Source organism: Phoxinus phoxinus (assembly GCF_949152265.1).
Source record: "Phoxinus phoxinus genome assembly, chromosome: 2".
NCBI classification, from domain to species: Eukaryota; Metazoa; Chordata; class Actinopteri; order Cypriniformes; family Leuciscidae; genus Phoxinus; species Phoxinus phoxinus.
The window spans coordinates 42954835-42970413 of record NC_136877.1 but is presented as its reverse complement, the minus strand read 5'-3'; the positions used below and the strand labels follow the sequence as shown (position 1 = coordinate 42970413).

Genomic DNA, 15579 nt, shown 5'->3' with positions numbered 1-15579 from the left:
TCGCGTATGCCCAAGAAAAAATGCCCCATGCCCCATTGCATTAAAATAAAGTAACGAGAGAAATGTCAATAATACTAATGAAAATACTTTTTTTATTCATTAGAAATGTACTCGAGTTAAAGTACCCGCATTTAAATCTAATCTTAAAAACTCAACAAAAAAAATACAAGTAAATGTACTTTGTTACCATCCACCTCTGCACACTGAATTGTTTCCAGCTGTTTCTTACATCGAAATAGTATCAGGATACTTTATAAAACAAAACAAAATGACCATCGGATGAAATGGATATTTACCTACAAAACATTTTTGTAAACAGATCATGGCAGTGACTTCTATTGTTTGTCAGCGATAAAGCAGTTTTTTTATTGCACATGCTGCATTATCCATAACACTACATAAAAAAGTATCAAACTATAGGGACAGTTTAATTGATAGGGGCATGTGCCCCAAAGGCTAGCAATGCTCTTGGTCTATATAGAAATATAGTGGAAATCAGCCAAAGAGCAATCAGGGAAACCGGCCCTGCCCATATTCAGCCCATTGCATTCAAAGCAATGTTTTGTTCCATGGTACCACCCAGTAAGTCTGGGGTCCCCTTCACAAGGAACCGGGTCCCACGTGAGGTACGCAACCGACCTGTCATTCAGCAAACATCAGGAGAAAGAGATGTTTCAGCCAAGACAACAATGCTGCCAGACGGCATAGCGTGCACTCCTCCACTTTCTGCCCTGCCTAGCAACTGCTGTCCAGTGACAGAGAGGCTTCATCCTTAGCAACAAGAACATAGAGATGGAGAGGTCTTATACCTTAGCAACAAGGCCCCTGCAACTGAGAAGGGCGCTTCTCTAAGTGTGACTGAAAAGACGTCCCTCTCCCCGCATCCCCCACCTCTTTTTCTGGTGTGAAGTTCATCTGATGGCTCTGAAAAGCGGAGCCTCCCCCTCTCAGACACTTGTCAGATGGAGAAAAGAAAGGGGCAGATACTTGGTGGATAAGATCATGACTAATCTGTTGTTTTTTGCTTCCAAGATCCGACGGGGCCTCTACAAAAACCTCACAAGGGCTGCTGGCAGCAGCGCATACAGATGACGCTGGGTCTCCTCTCCGGATCAGGGGGTGGGAATGAGGATACAAGGGGCTCCTGAGCCTTTATTTGGGCGGGAAACAACTTTATGACGAGATGCAACTTTTCCCCCTGCATTTTTTTAAATGTTTAAGCTTCGATTTTTGTCCATTATACAAAAACCTGACAATTATCTAGAGACCATATTAATAAACCTCTTAGTATGATACGCATGTGAATAATACAATAATTTATGGACATTTTTATTCCAACACTTCACATTAGCTTTTTACAATAATAAAAATGTTTGTCTCCATTTTTTAAAGTAATTACAGTTATTCAGCAAGCACGCAGTAAATGTGACAATAAAAACATGTATATTGTTACTAAAAAAATTACTTTTACTTTTGAACTTTCTGTTCATCAAAAAAAAAAAAAAAGATGCAAACTCAGTTCCACTATTAATATTAGAGCAGCACAACTGTTTTCAACATGGATCATAAGAAGAAATGTTTCTTGAGCAGCAAATCAGCATATTAGAATGATTTATTAGGGATCATGGGACACTAAAGACTGAAGTAATGATTCTGAAAATTAGGCATGTTTCATGCATTATTACACATAATTGACTCCAAGCTCAACTACACAATATGCTTTCAAAATCTTTAAAACATTTAAATAATATTGAAATAACGAGTGAAGATGTCAGTTTTCTTAGGCTGAACATCTCTTTTGGCCACTACTGTATATTCAGATAGAAAACGTTTATTTTAAATAGTATAATATTGACGTATTTTAATCAAACAAATGGATTATATGTGGTGAGCATTAGAGACTTCTTTAAAAAACATTTTTTTTTTAAATCTTACTGACTGACCACCAAACTTAACAGTATAGTGAATCTTGTAAATTAAGTTTTTGTAATCTTGAAAAAGAAAACATCTGAACTGACTTTATAATAAAAGTTAACATAAACAAAGAGGAAAACGTCTAAAATGTGCAGAACTCTACATCAGCATTAAAGTAAATATTGTAAGTATTGGTTATATGCAAGCAACACAAAAAATATGCTTTAAAATCCCTCCTACTGCTTTCTTCACTTCACAGATGCACTTCACCCCAGATCTAAAAATCAGAGCCAATCTAAAAAACACTGACGTAATGCAAAGGGTTTAGGATATCTGATTAATACAGGCCAACTTATATTTGACTCATAACAACTTATATTCATCATAACATCGTAATATACATCATATACATAATTGACATGCTATTGCTAAATGTACCCGATTTTTCACATCAACAGCTATAAATAGGCCTGTATAACCTGGCTTCTCTTGAGACTCCCCAATTGCAAAGCATATAATGATGATATGCTGAAGCCCGCAGGCATGTGATCGGTTACAAGGTGTGACGTCAGAAACAGCAGCGATTTCAAACTGCCTTTTTGAGACTGTCTTTGGCAATGATGTCTGATGTCTGTCTTAAATACACCGCATAGACATATAATGTCATAACATATAATTATATTTTATAATATATTTAAAATAATATTCAAATAATACTAATTAATATTCAAATTACAGATGTATTTCAATGAATACCATAGTATTACCATGGTACATATGGAAAAAAAAACATGACATTATCATGGTTCTGTTACATGGTGACATGTAAACAATTACAGGCTAAACAGCTGCTTTACAAACAAAATTCTCTTCAATTTGAGCTGGAAAATATAATGTTCTCCACAACCCAGAGAACATGTCAGTCAACAAGAAACTTTACATAAGAAACCTGCAAAAACGCAACTAATGACTATACGTGCCTCCTTTGCACATCACCTTAAACACATGTTAAACACCAGCAGATGGTGGAACAGAGGGAGAGAGGTGTTTCCTTTGCTCAAGTGCTTTTGTTTGGCAGCTTGCCCTGTAAGTCCATCCCTACTTCAGAGCTCTCTGCTTTTCTTCTTCTTGGTCAGGTATAGCAACCCTTTTTCCATGTCCACTGAAGGAAAATAATTTGTCCCTGTCTGTGTCACTCAACAGAGGAATCGATCAAAGGAGCCAATCAGTTTATTCCGACCAATTAGTCCCCTTTTTGCCCAGAGCATTGGCTTAAAGGAGCCGGCCATAATCATCGGTTCCACCTCCTAATTAGTTGTAATTCTAGTGCTGGCATGGCTTAAGATCCTCATTTAGAGTGCTTGTCACTCTGGGGGTAGGAATGTAGAACTGAGAACAGGAAAGGCTACCGTCTCTTTAAACACGACAGATGTGTTCATCTATTGAGTCCATTCTCCTCCTCCATATTGAGCAGTGCACAGCTGATAGGAGAGCTGAGAAAAGGAGGATTGGCCAAATAAAAAAAAAGGTGAGATTAATGTGTTAATGAAGAGATCCACATTCCACAGTAAAGGCGCATTCACACCAAGGACAATAACTTTAACAATAAAGATATAGTTTAAAAAAAATAGTCCACTCCACACCACAACTATAAGGCCTGTTCACACCAAAAAACAATAACTTGCGGTGTACACGCTCTGTTTATTATTACTCTGTAGTTTTGTTGTCTTCCGCTTTAAATGCTGGAGCTCTTAAAGCAGGATGGATTCTGATTGGCTGTAAATGTTTTCATTGTTCATCAGCTGGGGGAAAAAGTGATTCCAACAATATCGTAGCTCTTTGATGTTATAGTTCAGCCAAAAATTATATTTCGCTCTAGTTGTTCCAAACCTGTATGATTTTTTTCTTCTGCTGAACACAAAATAAGATATTTTGAAGATATACCCATATTTTTCCAAATATCTTCTTTTATGTTTAATACAGGTTTGGAACAACTTGAGGGTGACTAAATCATGACATAATTTTTATTTTTTGGTGAACTATCCATTTAACATTCTAGCAGTGTGTGGAATCAGCTATTCTTTTAAATTTAAAACTATATTTTTATTGTTATCATCCTTGGTGTTAACAGGCCTAGAAATCATGACAATTGTTGTTATTTTTTAATGGAATATTGCAGTATTTATTATGAATAATTTATTATTAGTGCACATTATTATAATTATAATACATATGCCCTTGTAATCTTTAACCAAAATATCTTCCCCGCAATATCTCGTCTCTTCTCTGATGACGTGTTTACTGGTTACGAGAGCAGGGCAACCTGTCACTCACAAGAGATCGACCAATAGCAAACCACAAACATCCAACAATCCAATCAATTCACGATGTACAAAATCATGCCCCGACCCAGCATTTTTTCTTGTTTGAGAAGCCATTAGTCTTGGATATGTCACAATTGGGAAGAAAAGACAATCGCAACTATTCTGTACTAACTGTTTCATGCTGACTTTATTGATAATCACTTTCCCCCCCAAAAAAATTCCAGCTGATGAATGATAAAAAGATTGACAGCCAATCAGAATCCATCCTGCTTTAACAAGCTTAAGCATTTAAAGCAGCAGACGACAAAACTACAGCGCGTGCTTATAAAGTACGTTATCGCGCGGCCTATTTTTATAATTTTAAGGAACCTGCATTCATTATTATGTGGCCATATCTCAAATGTAAAAGCTATCTTTTTTGCAACATAATCCTAAAAAAAATGTTTTCTCATCCAGTATCCCACCAATCGAGCACAGAGAGTAACTGAAAATGCAAATAATGTTTTCAAAAGAACTGCCATTATATGGACTCTTGCTTCATCCCTCCCACATCCATTCATGCTTTTCCCAATGCAGGTGGATCCTCTAATTAGAAGAACATTTTAGTTTAAGCTGCTCGTGCTCCATCTTTATTGTCCCAGCACCATCAATTTCCTCTTGTGTCCGAATCAAAGCGTCGGACTGCTATGCATTGCCGTAAATGGACCCCTATATTTAATGTCCATGGGGTCATATTCTCTCAAACCTGACCCTTTGACCCATGCGAATGGATTCATGTCGCACTGAAAAAGCCTGATTCTGTTTTAACAAGGCTTAATGCTCTTGGTGGTAGAAACCAATGAATATGTATAAAGAAACGGCCGGTATGAGAAGCAGTTTGGGAAAACCAACACATGAGAGAAGGAAGGTTCTCTAACAAGGGGACAAATAATGAGGATTAGCATGACAAGCAGGGTTTGGATTGAGAGCCCATGATGCTATATATGGACTTTTCTCTATTAGGAAACCGACCCCCGCTTTCACGGACAAGGCTTAAGCCTAGTCCCAGACTAAAATGCATGTTTGAGCTGTTTTAACAAAAAAAAAACTTGTACTGACATATCTTAAAACATGTCGTGCCATTGTTTTGGTGCACACCAATAATGTTTTTGTTTTTTTATAAGGCACATTTACGTTTAAAAGCTACTTAAATGTCCAACTTGAACTAAGGCCTAATCCTGATTTAAGGTCTTATTTATATTCACATGCTTAAATGCAACGTTTTGTATGATTGGGAAGTATGCTATTTTAGATGCAGCCACAGTCATGAGGATCACTTCCTGTTTTATGAGACAAAATGGCTTCCTGCATGTTGGCTGCACCTGACTTTGATTTTGGCCTATATGAATATTTGACCCTGGATCACAAAACCAGTCTCAAGTCGCACAGGTATATTTGTGGCAATAGCCAACAATACATTGTATGGGTCAAAATTATCGATTTTTCTTTTATGCCAAAAATCATTAGGATATTAAGTAAATATCATGTACCATGAAGATAGTTTGTAAATGTTTTTGTAAAATATAAAACATTTATTTTTGTGAGTGAATGCAGCACAATCGCGAACATAAATGGACAACTTTAAAGGCGATTTTCTCAATTTTTAGATTTTTTTCAAAAAAAAACTCAGATTCCAGATTTTCAAATATTGTCATATCCTAACAAATCAATGGAAATACATCAATGGAAAACTTATTTATTCAGCTTTCAGATGATGTATAAATCCCACGTGACTGATTTTGTCGTCCAGGGTCACATATGAATAATATTTTAACATTAAAATGTTTGTTTGTATAAATAATAACATTTGAAAAAACTATTTAAAAATAAGAAGAATTTACCATTTCTTCATTACGATCTCACTTAAAGGAGAACTCCGGTCAATTTTAACATTGAGCTCAATTTTTAGTAAATTTGGAGTGCTGTCAATACAGAGAACAACGACAAAAATCGGTGTTGCCTACACCGTGTTATCCTCTTTTTAAAATTTGCACAATATTGACTTCAATGGGGTCTAATTTTAAACCTGCTTTTATTTCTCTTATCATCCTTGATGTGTCATACAAGTGCCCAGCCATGTTGAGTGATTCCTTCAGAGTGAACACGAGTGAATCTGACTGCAGTAGATGTGAAAGATATTAATAAAAATTATGTTATATCAGCCAGCGCACATACCTGCATTTAGTTCCTGCAAATTCTAAAAAGAGGATAACACGGTGTAGGCAACACCGATTTTTGTCGTTGTTCTCTGTATTGACAGCACTCCAAATTTACAAAAAATTGAGCTCAATGTTAAAATTGACCGGAGTTCTCCTTTAACTATATATTTTAATTTAGTCATTTACATATTTCACACTATATGTCATGCAGTGTTTACATTTTTTAAAGCAAAAATGAAATTACAGTACAGCCACAGAACTTCTTCCCATCATTTCTTCAGAAACTCAATTTAACCCTTAAACGGGACCTTCGGCTTTGGGCCCAAGCAAAATGAAGTGTTTTTCCCCCCGACCGCAAGTACTGAAGGATTCAGTGACAGATTCTGGGTAAAAAGGTCTATCGACACAGATGTACCAATCAGCCAGTGCCAATCAGCCATTAAGAGTGATATAATTGTCAGGTCAGGAGGGGAAAGGCTGCTGAATGAAAGACACCACCTTTCCTCCAGCCCCCCCACTCACTGCCCTCCATTATACCCAAGCAACAACAGGCCAATTTGTCCATGAGGCCCTTGTACCCACACTCCCTGCCGAGTTATTTAGCTCCTCTCCTGCTCTTCAATGGCAGGTACTGATTAGAGGGGCTGCAATCTCCCTCCCTGTTCCCTTTAAAAAAGAGGGAAAAAAGAAAAGAAAAACTAGCCCCCTTCATCCTGGCAATCTTTAATCTGATTACAGGCTTTCTACAGCTTTTCAGACAAGACCGGCCATGTAGAACAATGGCAGGCCAAGTGGTTCCACACACAGCCTCTGAGCTATGTGATCCAAGTGTGGATCTCTGGGCGCTCTAACTCCGCTGGCAGTTCTTTTCAGAGTAAACTAAGGCTGGGTCGGCCCACCTGCCCGCTCCCCTTCACACAGGGGATTAGCCAGAACATCTCTGTTACAGGAGCGACACCCTCCCCTCCTCAGACCCTGACCCCCCCGTCCCCTGCAGACTTGTTTGATTAGAGAGGAGAAGAGATTTGACCCCGGCTCTCTTGCTTTCAGCCGCTCAGCCCCGATGCGGCGGTAGATCCTTAACTCCGGGCTCCGCCTCCCTCTTCCTCATCCCCATGGGAAAGCCGATCGGAATCAGTGGACATGCCGGCGTGCTCCGGCGCCGTCCGCCTTGGTTATACCTTGTAATCCCTCAAACCTGAGTGAGCTGTTGTGTATATGTGCCTTGACTTTATTTTTTACTTTGACTTCAAGGAGGCTTCAAAAAAGCCATTGCAAAACTTAGAGAGAAAATAGCACTGGAGATTTTGCAGGGAATTTTGCAGGGAAAGAAAAATTTGATAGAATCTATGTCAAACTGCATTGAATAATAATTTCAAATAAACAAAGACAAACAAAAAAATATTTACGAAGTGCACAACAACAAAAAGTAAAGAAAAGAAAAAAAGCAGCATACTAAAGTGTAGTTAGGAGATTTGTATAAGCTGGAAGATAACAAACATTGACTAAATGCATTGAGTGATACAAATACGTGAAGTGAAGATGTGAATTATGTATGATTTTTATATTCTGCTTACCCAGTGGAAATGAGGATTAAACCAGGTTTTAAATACTTTTTTGAAATCATTTTTGGTGATATTTTTTAATTTTTTGATCCAATTTTGTGTAAATATCTAAATTTTTGGCAGTCAGAGCAGAGCAAATAATGAACCAAGAATGAGATTAAAAATTGTGGCTGATAAAATTATCGCACAGGAAATGTCGAGCACATTGCATTGTGGGATACAGTGTGCTTTGTATACTCCACGTTTTGGGTAATAATAGGTCTTCCATATTCTGTTAATACAGCTGATTTACATATTGTGCTCAATATACATATTATGTATTGTTTCTGGCCTCAAAATTAAACAGCACTTTTTTCATAGTAAAATTTTTAAAACTTTAAAAAAGGAAAAAGAAGCAATCGTTTCAGTGCCTAACTAAAGTGTGTAGCAACACGTTTTGGCAGTCAGTACAAATATTGGGGCAAAATTCAGCGGTCACACTGGAAATGGAAAGGTCAAGTCGAGCACATTGCATTGTGGGATACGGTGTGCTCATACTGCGCATTTTGGGGAATGTTGTTATTGGTCTTCTGTGTATTTTATGCATAAAAATTGAAATATATTGTACTCTACATAATATACACTGCAGAAATAGTATTCATTTTTAAACTCAGCCTATTTTGAGTCTTTTTGTCCACAATATTACACAGTCAGCATTAATAATAGCACCTATTAAATTCATGAACATGAAATCATGCACAAACTGAAGTCCTTCATAAAGACACGAAATCACTCAAACCCATCATCGGCGTCTTGCTGTGCTCATTCACAAAGCAGTGCGTATTTGAAGTTCATTAAATGTCACGCTGATTGATCAGGAAATGACCCAATTGACCCCGTTTGACCCTCTACAAGGAGTCTATTTCCATTAGAATGGAGGAGTCTGGCCTGAGGGTGACCAGAAAGCACGCTAACAGATGACCAGCAGCTCAATTAAACATCGTTTTGTTGGGAATCACTGCGCGTCTCTAGCAGTTACACGGTATTCAACTAAGTTACCAAAAGCAACGTTTAAGCATTTTTTATAAAATGAAACCAGAAATCGACGGTTTGATCATTAATAGTAACCAAACACATGTATTCATTAACAAGATTTATTTGTTAAAAAAATTCTGCCATGTCAAAAAGACAATCAAATTATTTTAAGTCCAGGTCAAAACCTTTATGTAATAGAGTATAGTATAGTTATAAGCCTACTCTGCTCTGATTGGTCAGACTGCCCAGTCTGTTGTGATTGGTTTCCCGCTTACAGTGCATCGGAAACGAAAAAAGTCTTTTCAGCTCCTCAGCACTTGATACACAGCGATATGATCAGTAACAATGGCGTCTGTTTTTCCGTATCAATTCAAGTGCGAGTCCTTCTTTTGAAGTGCATGCAAAGTGGATTCACAGCACAGAAAAGCATCGACAACACAAACTCTTCCTCAGCTATAACTACAGTGTTTGAGGGCGGGGCCGAGTAGACCTTGTTCACGGGCAGCCAATGAAAACCATAGACGCACTATGCAAATTTGTTACAAAGGTTTGAAACAGGAAGTGAGGCAGGAATTGCAGGGGACTTGTTTCAGCAGTTCAAAATCGATTCAAGAGACAATAACTGCAGACCTTTTACATTCACAAACCGCTATATTACACACTGCATAAAAGATAATATTCGAAAAAGTAATGTAAGGCACTTTAAAAAACAAGTGATTTGGTCAAAGAAGAGAGGTTTCAAATGACGTTTGGCAGAAAATTAGGATGCACAGTTTCCATCATTTATATTTGAAAGAATTGAAGCAACAGCTAGTTAAATTATAAAGTACAGTATTGCTGTTCGTAAAATTTTAATTAAACAAACATTTAGCAAAGAACACCAATGTAAAGTCATTGAGTTGAAGATTGTAATATTGCCTTTTTATATTTTTTTATATTATATTTAAAATGGCAAAGAATATAAAGCTTTATAATAATAAAAAATCCAAAGAAATAATATTACTATCATTCTACATGGTCTGCAGACACATTGAACTCTCAAAAGTTATAATTTCTTCAAATATAATAGTCTAAATACAAGGAAGGAAGCAATATCACATCACTGTACACATTTGAAAATAACTATAGATAAATAACTAACACATTAACACATTCATCATATCAAAATTGTAATAGTCTAGTCAATAAACTTAGTCTAGTCAATAGCAAACAATAAAGGACAGTAAATATTAATTCATTCTTTTACAGAATGATTGAAACTTAATATAATTTAAGTTTAGAACTAGTAGTACTGTTGAATTATAACATATATATCCATTAGTTTCAGACATTTGATTAAATTAATTTGAGGACTGTAAAACACACAGACTTGAAATTTAACTAAGAGCTGACCCTTGTAGCCTTGCAGGCCAAAACCTCCAAAGGGGATTACAGGGACAAGAATCTCTTCAGCACAGACTTGGTCTGAACATTCTTTCTGTCTCTTAATTATTGTTATTTTGTCCCAATATGATGTGATCAGGATCATCTTCTTGTGTCATAAAGACATTATGCATTCCTTCATTCTTGCATTAGCTTTGTTCCACAGAGAAGTTAGTATCTGACCTGAAGGATGAAAAAATAAAATACATATTTAAGACCTTTAAAACAATCAATTCATCCAAAAATAGGTAGTTAAATAGTTAACAGAACATTTTGCATAAATATGGAGTTGATGTAATTTATTTATTTACTGAAATGCTACTATACAGATACTCGATCATTCTGCTACCGTGATCTTAAAGCTGAAACTCTATTATGCGGTGTGTACTGCCATCTCATGGTGATGTATTAGAATGCAACAAGCACTTCAAAGTTCAATTCTAATATTATAATTATAATCTAAATAAATTATAATCTAAAAATAAAATGGCAAACATTTAATATTTTGATCAATCATATATATTCTATATATAAATAGTTACAGTATAGTGTCTCTTTGCATAACATCAAGAGAATCTAGGAGTATATCCTTACATCATGTCAGCACTTTTGCCAACCATGTGGCTGTTGTATTTTAGAATGGGAGGGATGCTCTCCTCATCTTCAGGCACCTGTAAAACAAATGATTTTTTTTTTTAAACACAACTCAGACCTTCACACTGTATAGAAGAAACCGGGCTACTATATATATATCTATATATAGGCTATATATATATATATATATATATATATATATATATATATATATATATATATATATTCTCATTTGAGCTATAGTGCCACCTAGACCTAGCTGTGCAACAATTAAATACATATTCAAACTCACCTCCCAGTACACCTCATCATCAAAGCAGTTATCATCTGATGGGTCTCCCCAGAATGGCAGTCTCAGGATGCAACCTAATATACATTATACCAGGGTTATTACAGTTAACTAAAACCATAAAAAAATATATTATTTGGAATAAAATAAACAATAACTGTATATAATATATATTATGGATACTAATTAATTAAATGACAACAAAAAATAAATCTCGATACAAAAATAACACTGACATATATTTATATTACATTGTGCACCTGTTACATTTTATATTCGTAATGTTGATTGACAGTATTTCAGTATATTGCACTTTTTTTTTTTTTTTTGGATGCTCACCTACTACAATTCCCCCTACGATTCCAAAAACGAGAGCAACACAAATTCCAGCTGCCTGGAAGCCTCCTTGCGTGGCAGGTGTCCTCGTAGCAAAGTCCCCTTTAAAATCAAAGGTGTTTACCAACCTGAAAAAGACAAGGATTTGTATCAGCAACGTATACACACTTTTACTATTCAAAAAGACAATCAATATTCAGTAAAATTATCGCCTTTGGATAAGAACAAAATTTGAACTGGATGATGAAACCTAACTTTGCAACATTAAACTAAATCGAATCTGAATTTCATAATAATGACACTATTGCCATTGTCAGCTGCAGCTGAACTGACCTTGTTTCATAATTGATGAACTGTGCAACACTGACATACTTATAAAACTGAATTGAAACAACACTGAGCTGAATAATGACACCATTGCCTTGTGTAGAGCCACTTTACAGCTGAAACTAAGTGAATACGGTGTTTTTATTACTCGTAAGGTATTTTATTGAACAGATAAATTGCTATATGTCGCTCTAATATTGTACTGTAAAGCATTATCTATCGTGACTATGGTTGCTGTAGCGCTGTGTGTGCTGGAATTTATTTTCAAGGAAGCACTATTAACGCGTATAGCTACGCTATCTCACGACCAATTCGTACAAGTGAGTAAAAAGTGGCTAATTTGTACGAATTACCATGAGATCGGGTTGGGTAAAGCTACAGTAACGTCTTCAGCTAGTCAGTTTGAGATCCTTTCCATCTAAACTGGTTATATCTCTTAAACCAAGTAGTGAATGTTTTATGAGCAGTAGGATAATATCTCTCTCTCTCTTTTAGTTATGAGAAATAACCATATTCATCCACACAGAGCTTATAAGCACACCCAAAACAATGTTCTTCTGCAAAATGCACGCAGTTTTGTTTTTAAGTGCTAGACGGTGCACCTTTAATGTGAAGCTGCCTGAAAACAATCTGCATTGTATAAAGCACTATATAAATTTATTTGACTTTGACACTATATTAATTAATTTGACATCAACTTTGTATGATTAAAATGTTTAAATTGAATTGTGTACTAATAGAAAGTAGACAGTCACACTCACCCTTCATGTCCATAGACACTCTCACTGGCAGTGGCCGCTGTGATGGCACCTATAACTCCTCCGAGGATGCCGGGCATGGCATGCAGGTTGTGGATGCCACAGGTGTCTTGAATCTTCAGGTGCTTCTCCATGAAGGGCTGCATGGAGGGAAGAAGGCAGGTATAAATTAATCTGTTCACACACACACACAGCGCAAATGACGCTCAAATCTGCTCTTCTGTCACACTCACAGTGATCACCAGGTAGCCGAACGTGGAAATGATCCCACAGAAGAAGCCCACGATGAGAGAACCGTAGGGTGAGATCATGAACTCGGCCGCTGTCCCCATCGCGACGCCCCCAGCCAGAGTTGCATTCTGGATATGCACCTATGTTGTAAATAAAAAGGTGAAATATTAGGAAACACAGATAGGACGCTGCAGACGTAATTGTGACATAATGAAGTGCTGTAACTTACCATGTCCAGTTTCCCCTTCTTGGCAGAAAGGCTGGATATGGCAAATGTAGTCAGGACAGAGGCAGCCAGAGCAAGGTATGTGTTTATGGCCGCCCGGTGTTGACCATCTCCATGATCTGAGATGGCAGAGTTGAAACTGGGCCAGAACATCCAGAGGAAGAGGGTCCCTGTAAGAGGAAACGTCTTCAGATATAAAGGACTGGAGTTTTTGAAAGCTCTTATCAAGGGTGTGTAACATATAAAAAGGACTCAGTCATAACATACCGATCATAGCAAAGACATCAGAGTGGTAGACGGAGCTGCCCAGATGCTTGCTCTGGTCTAGCTTCGGTCGATAAAGAATCCATGATATTGTCAGACCGTAGTAGGCTCCGAAAGTGTGGATGACCATGGAGCCGCCAGAGTCACGAGCCTGGGAAACACGAGAACAATTGAATAAAATCTTTTGATATAGGCAGAAATGGTCAGGATGATGGCTACTCACCAGGGTTATCATCAAGTACTAAATACATTTTTTTTAAAGGGTTAGTTCATCCCCCCAAAATGTAAAGTCTGTCTATATTTACTCACCCTCAAGTTGTTCCAAACCTGTATGAGTTTCTTTGTTCTGTTGAACACAAAAGAAGATATTGTGAAGAATGTCGGTCACCAGACAGTTGACGGGAGCTATTGACTTCCATGGTATTTTTTTCCCCATACTATGAAGTCAATAGGGCCCATCAACTATTTGGTTACTCATATTCTTCGAAATATCTTCCTTTGTGTTCAGCAGAAGAAGAAATTCATACAGGTTTGGAAGAACTCGAAGCTGAGTAAAAGATGAAAATTTTTGGGTGAACTATCCATTTAATTGAAATAAAGCTGAAAGAAAATATCGGTATTAGATAATGCAAAGCACTAAAATTAATAACTGCAAATAAACTAATCCTGAAATAAATAAATAAAAATCTAAATGATCAAATAAAAAAAATACTAATGCACATAGCAAACAGTATTATTTTCAGTATCATTGATAGACTATAATAATTTTGATTAATAATAATTTTAGCTTTAGCAATGTTTTAGTAATTTTTATTCTTTTTAAAATGTCTATATAGTTCTTAGTTATTTTTATTTTTAGTTATTTTAGTACTTAAACTAGAAGACAATTCGAATTTTTTTGAAAGCCTTTAAAACTAGCTGAAATAAAATAAGTATTTTTTTTATATAAATATATATTCTTTTATTTCAGTTCATGTTTATTTAATTTCAAGTAACGAAAACGTTTTAATTTTAGTTGAAAACAAAATGTATAAAAATGTAACTAAAATTAAAATGAAAAGTATAACAATAAAAGCTCTGAGTATATAAATAATACTAAAATAACACTGCTACTCACATGGAGAAGAGAAAGAATTATGTTTTCCTCAACCGCAAACAGTGTGACGCCAAACAGCGTCAAGACCATCAGTTGAACTGGACTGACTTTTCCCAGGAGAGCTCCATATGCAATGAGACATCCCGCCACACAGAAGTCGGCATTGATGATACTGGTGAAAGCACAATGGGAAATGATGAGCATCATCTGTATCACACAAGTCACCATCTTCTGATGCATTGTTCAAGAAAGTCACATTTGCAATGTGGTGATTTAAACGGCCCTCTGATGCCTCTATGGCACATTCTTCATGTGCAAGAGTAACCAAGGACCTTAAATAAATGAATCAAAAGAAGTTATTCAAAGATAGTGAGGTGCAAAACGTACTTCTCAATCCCGATCTTGATTTTGCCGTCAACCGGGTCCAGAGAGTGGAACCAGCCCTGCATGAGCAGAGCCCACTGCAGACCAAAGGCAGCGATGAGAAAGTTGAATCCCACCCCGCCGAAGCTGTAGCGCTTCATGAAGGTCATGAGAAAGCCGAAACCCACAAAGATCATCACATGTACATCCTGGAAACCTGAGGAAAGTGGTTGGAGAAGGTTAACGAATGAAAACATGACACGACTTCCGTAACTTCCTACCTATCGAAAGCTTTATTCATTACAAATTTGACCTATAAACTGATTTGAATGGCCTTATCAGTATCCAGCCCTGCTGAACACGAACACTCACTTGGGTATCTGAAGTAGAAGTCGTTCTCGATGTCACTCGTGATGTTCTTCTCGTGTTTGTGCTCGGACCAGTGCGCGTCTGATTCTTCATCGTAACGCACAAACAGTCCGAACAGGATGATCATGGCGACCTGCCACACGAAGCAGACCCCAGGCAGGCTGATCCGGACATTAGGGTTCTTGGTCCCGCACCAGAAACCTCGGCAGAAGTCAGCGAAGTTCGCCATGGTGAAGTGAAGAGATGATCTGTTGGGTGAAGCTCTGCTGTACTTTCTGAGTGAAGCGCG

At 36.9% G+C, this 15579-nt stretch overlaps 1 protein-coding gene across 1 annotated transcript; it reads right to left on the bottom strand.

The window, feature by feature from the left end:
- Positions 1–9914: 9914 nt before the first annotated feature.
- On the bottom strand, positions 9915–15579 carry rhcga (Rh family, C glycoprotein a). The gene is made up of 11 exons (XM_079587014.1): positions 15294–15579; positions 14946–15138; positions 14580–14730; positions 13466–13613; positions 13202–13368; positions 12975–13112; positions 12745–12881; positions 11660–11784; positions 11324–11397; positions 11032–11108; positions 9915–10620 (listed from the first exon to the last, which is right to left on the bottom strand). Exons 1-11 carry the CDS (start codon positions 15517–15519, stop codon positions 10587–10589), a joined length of 1470 nt encoding a protein of 489 aa, XP_079443140.1. The 5' UTR covers positions 15520–15579; the 3' UTR covers positions 9915–10586.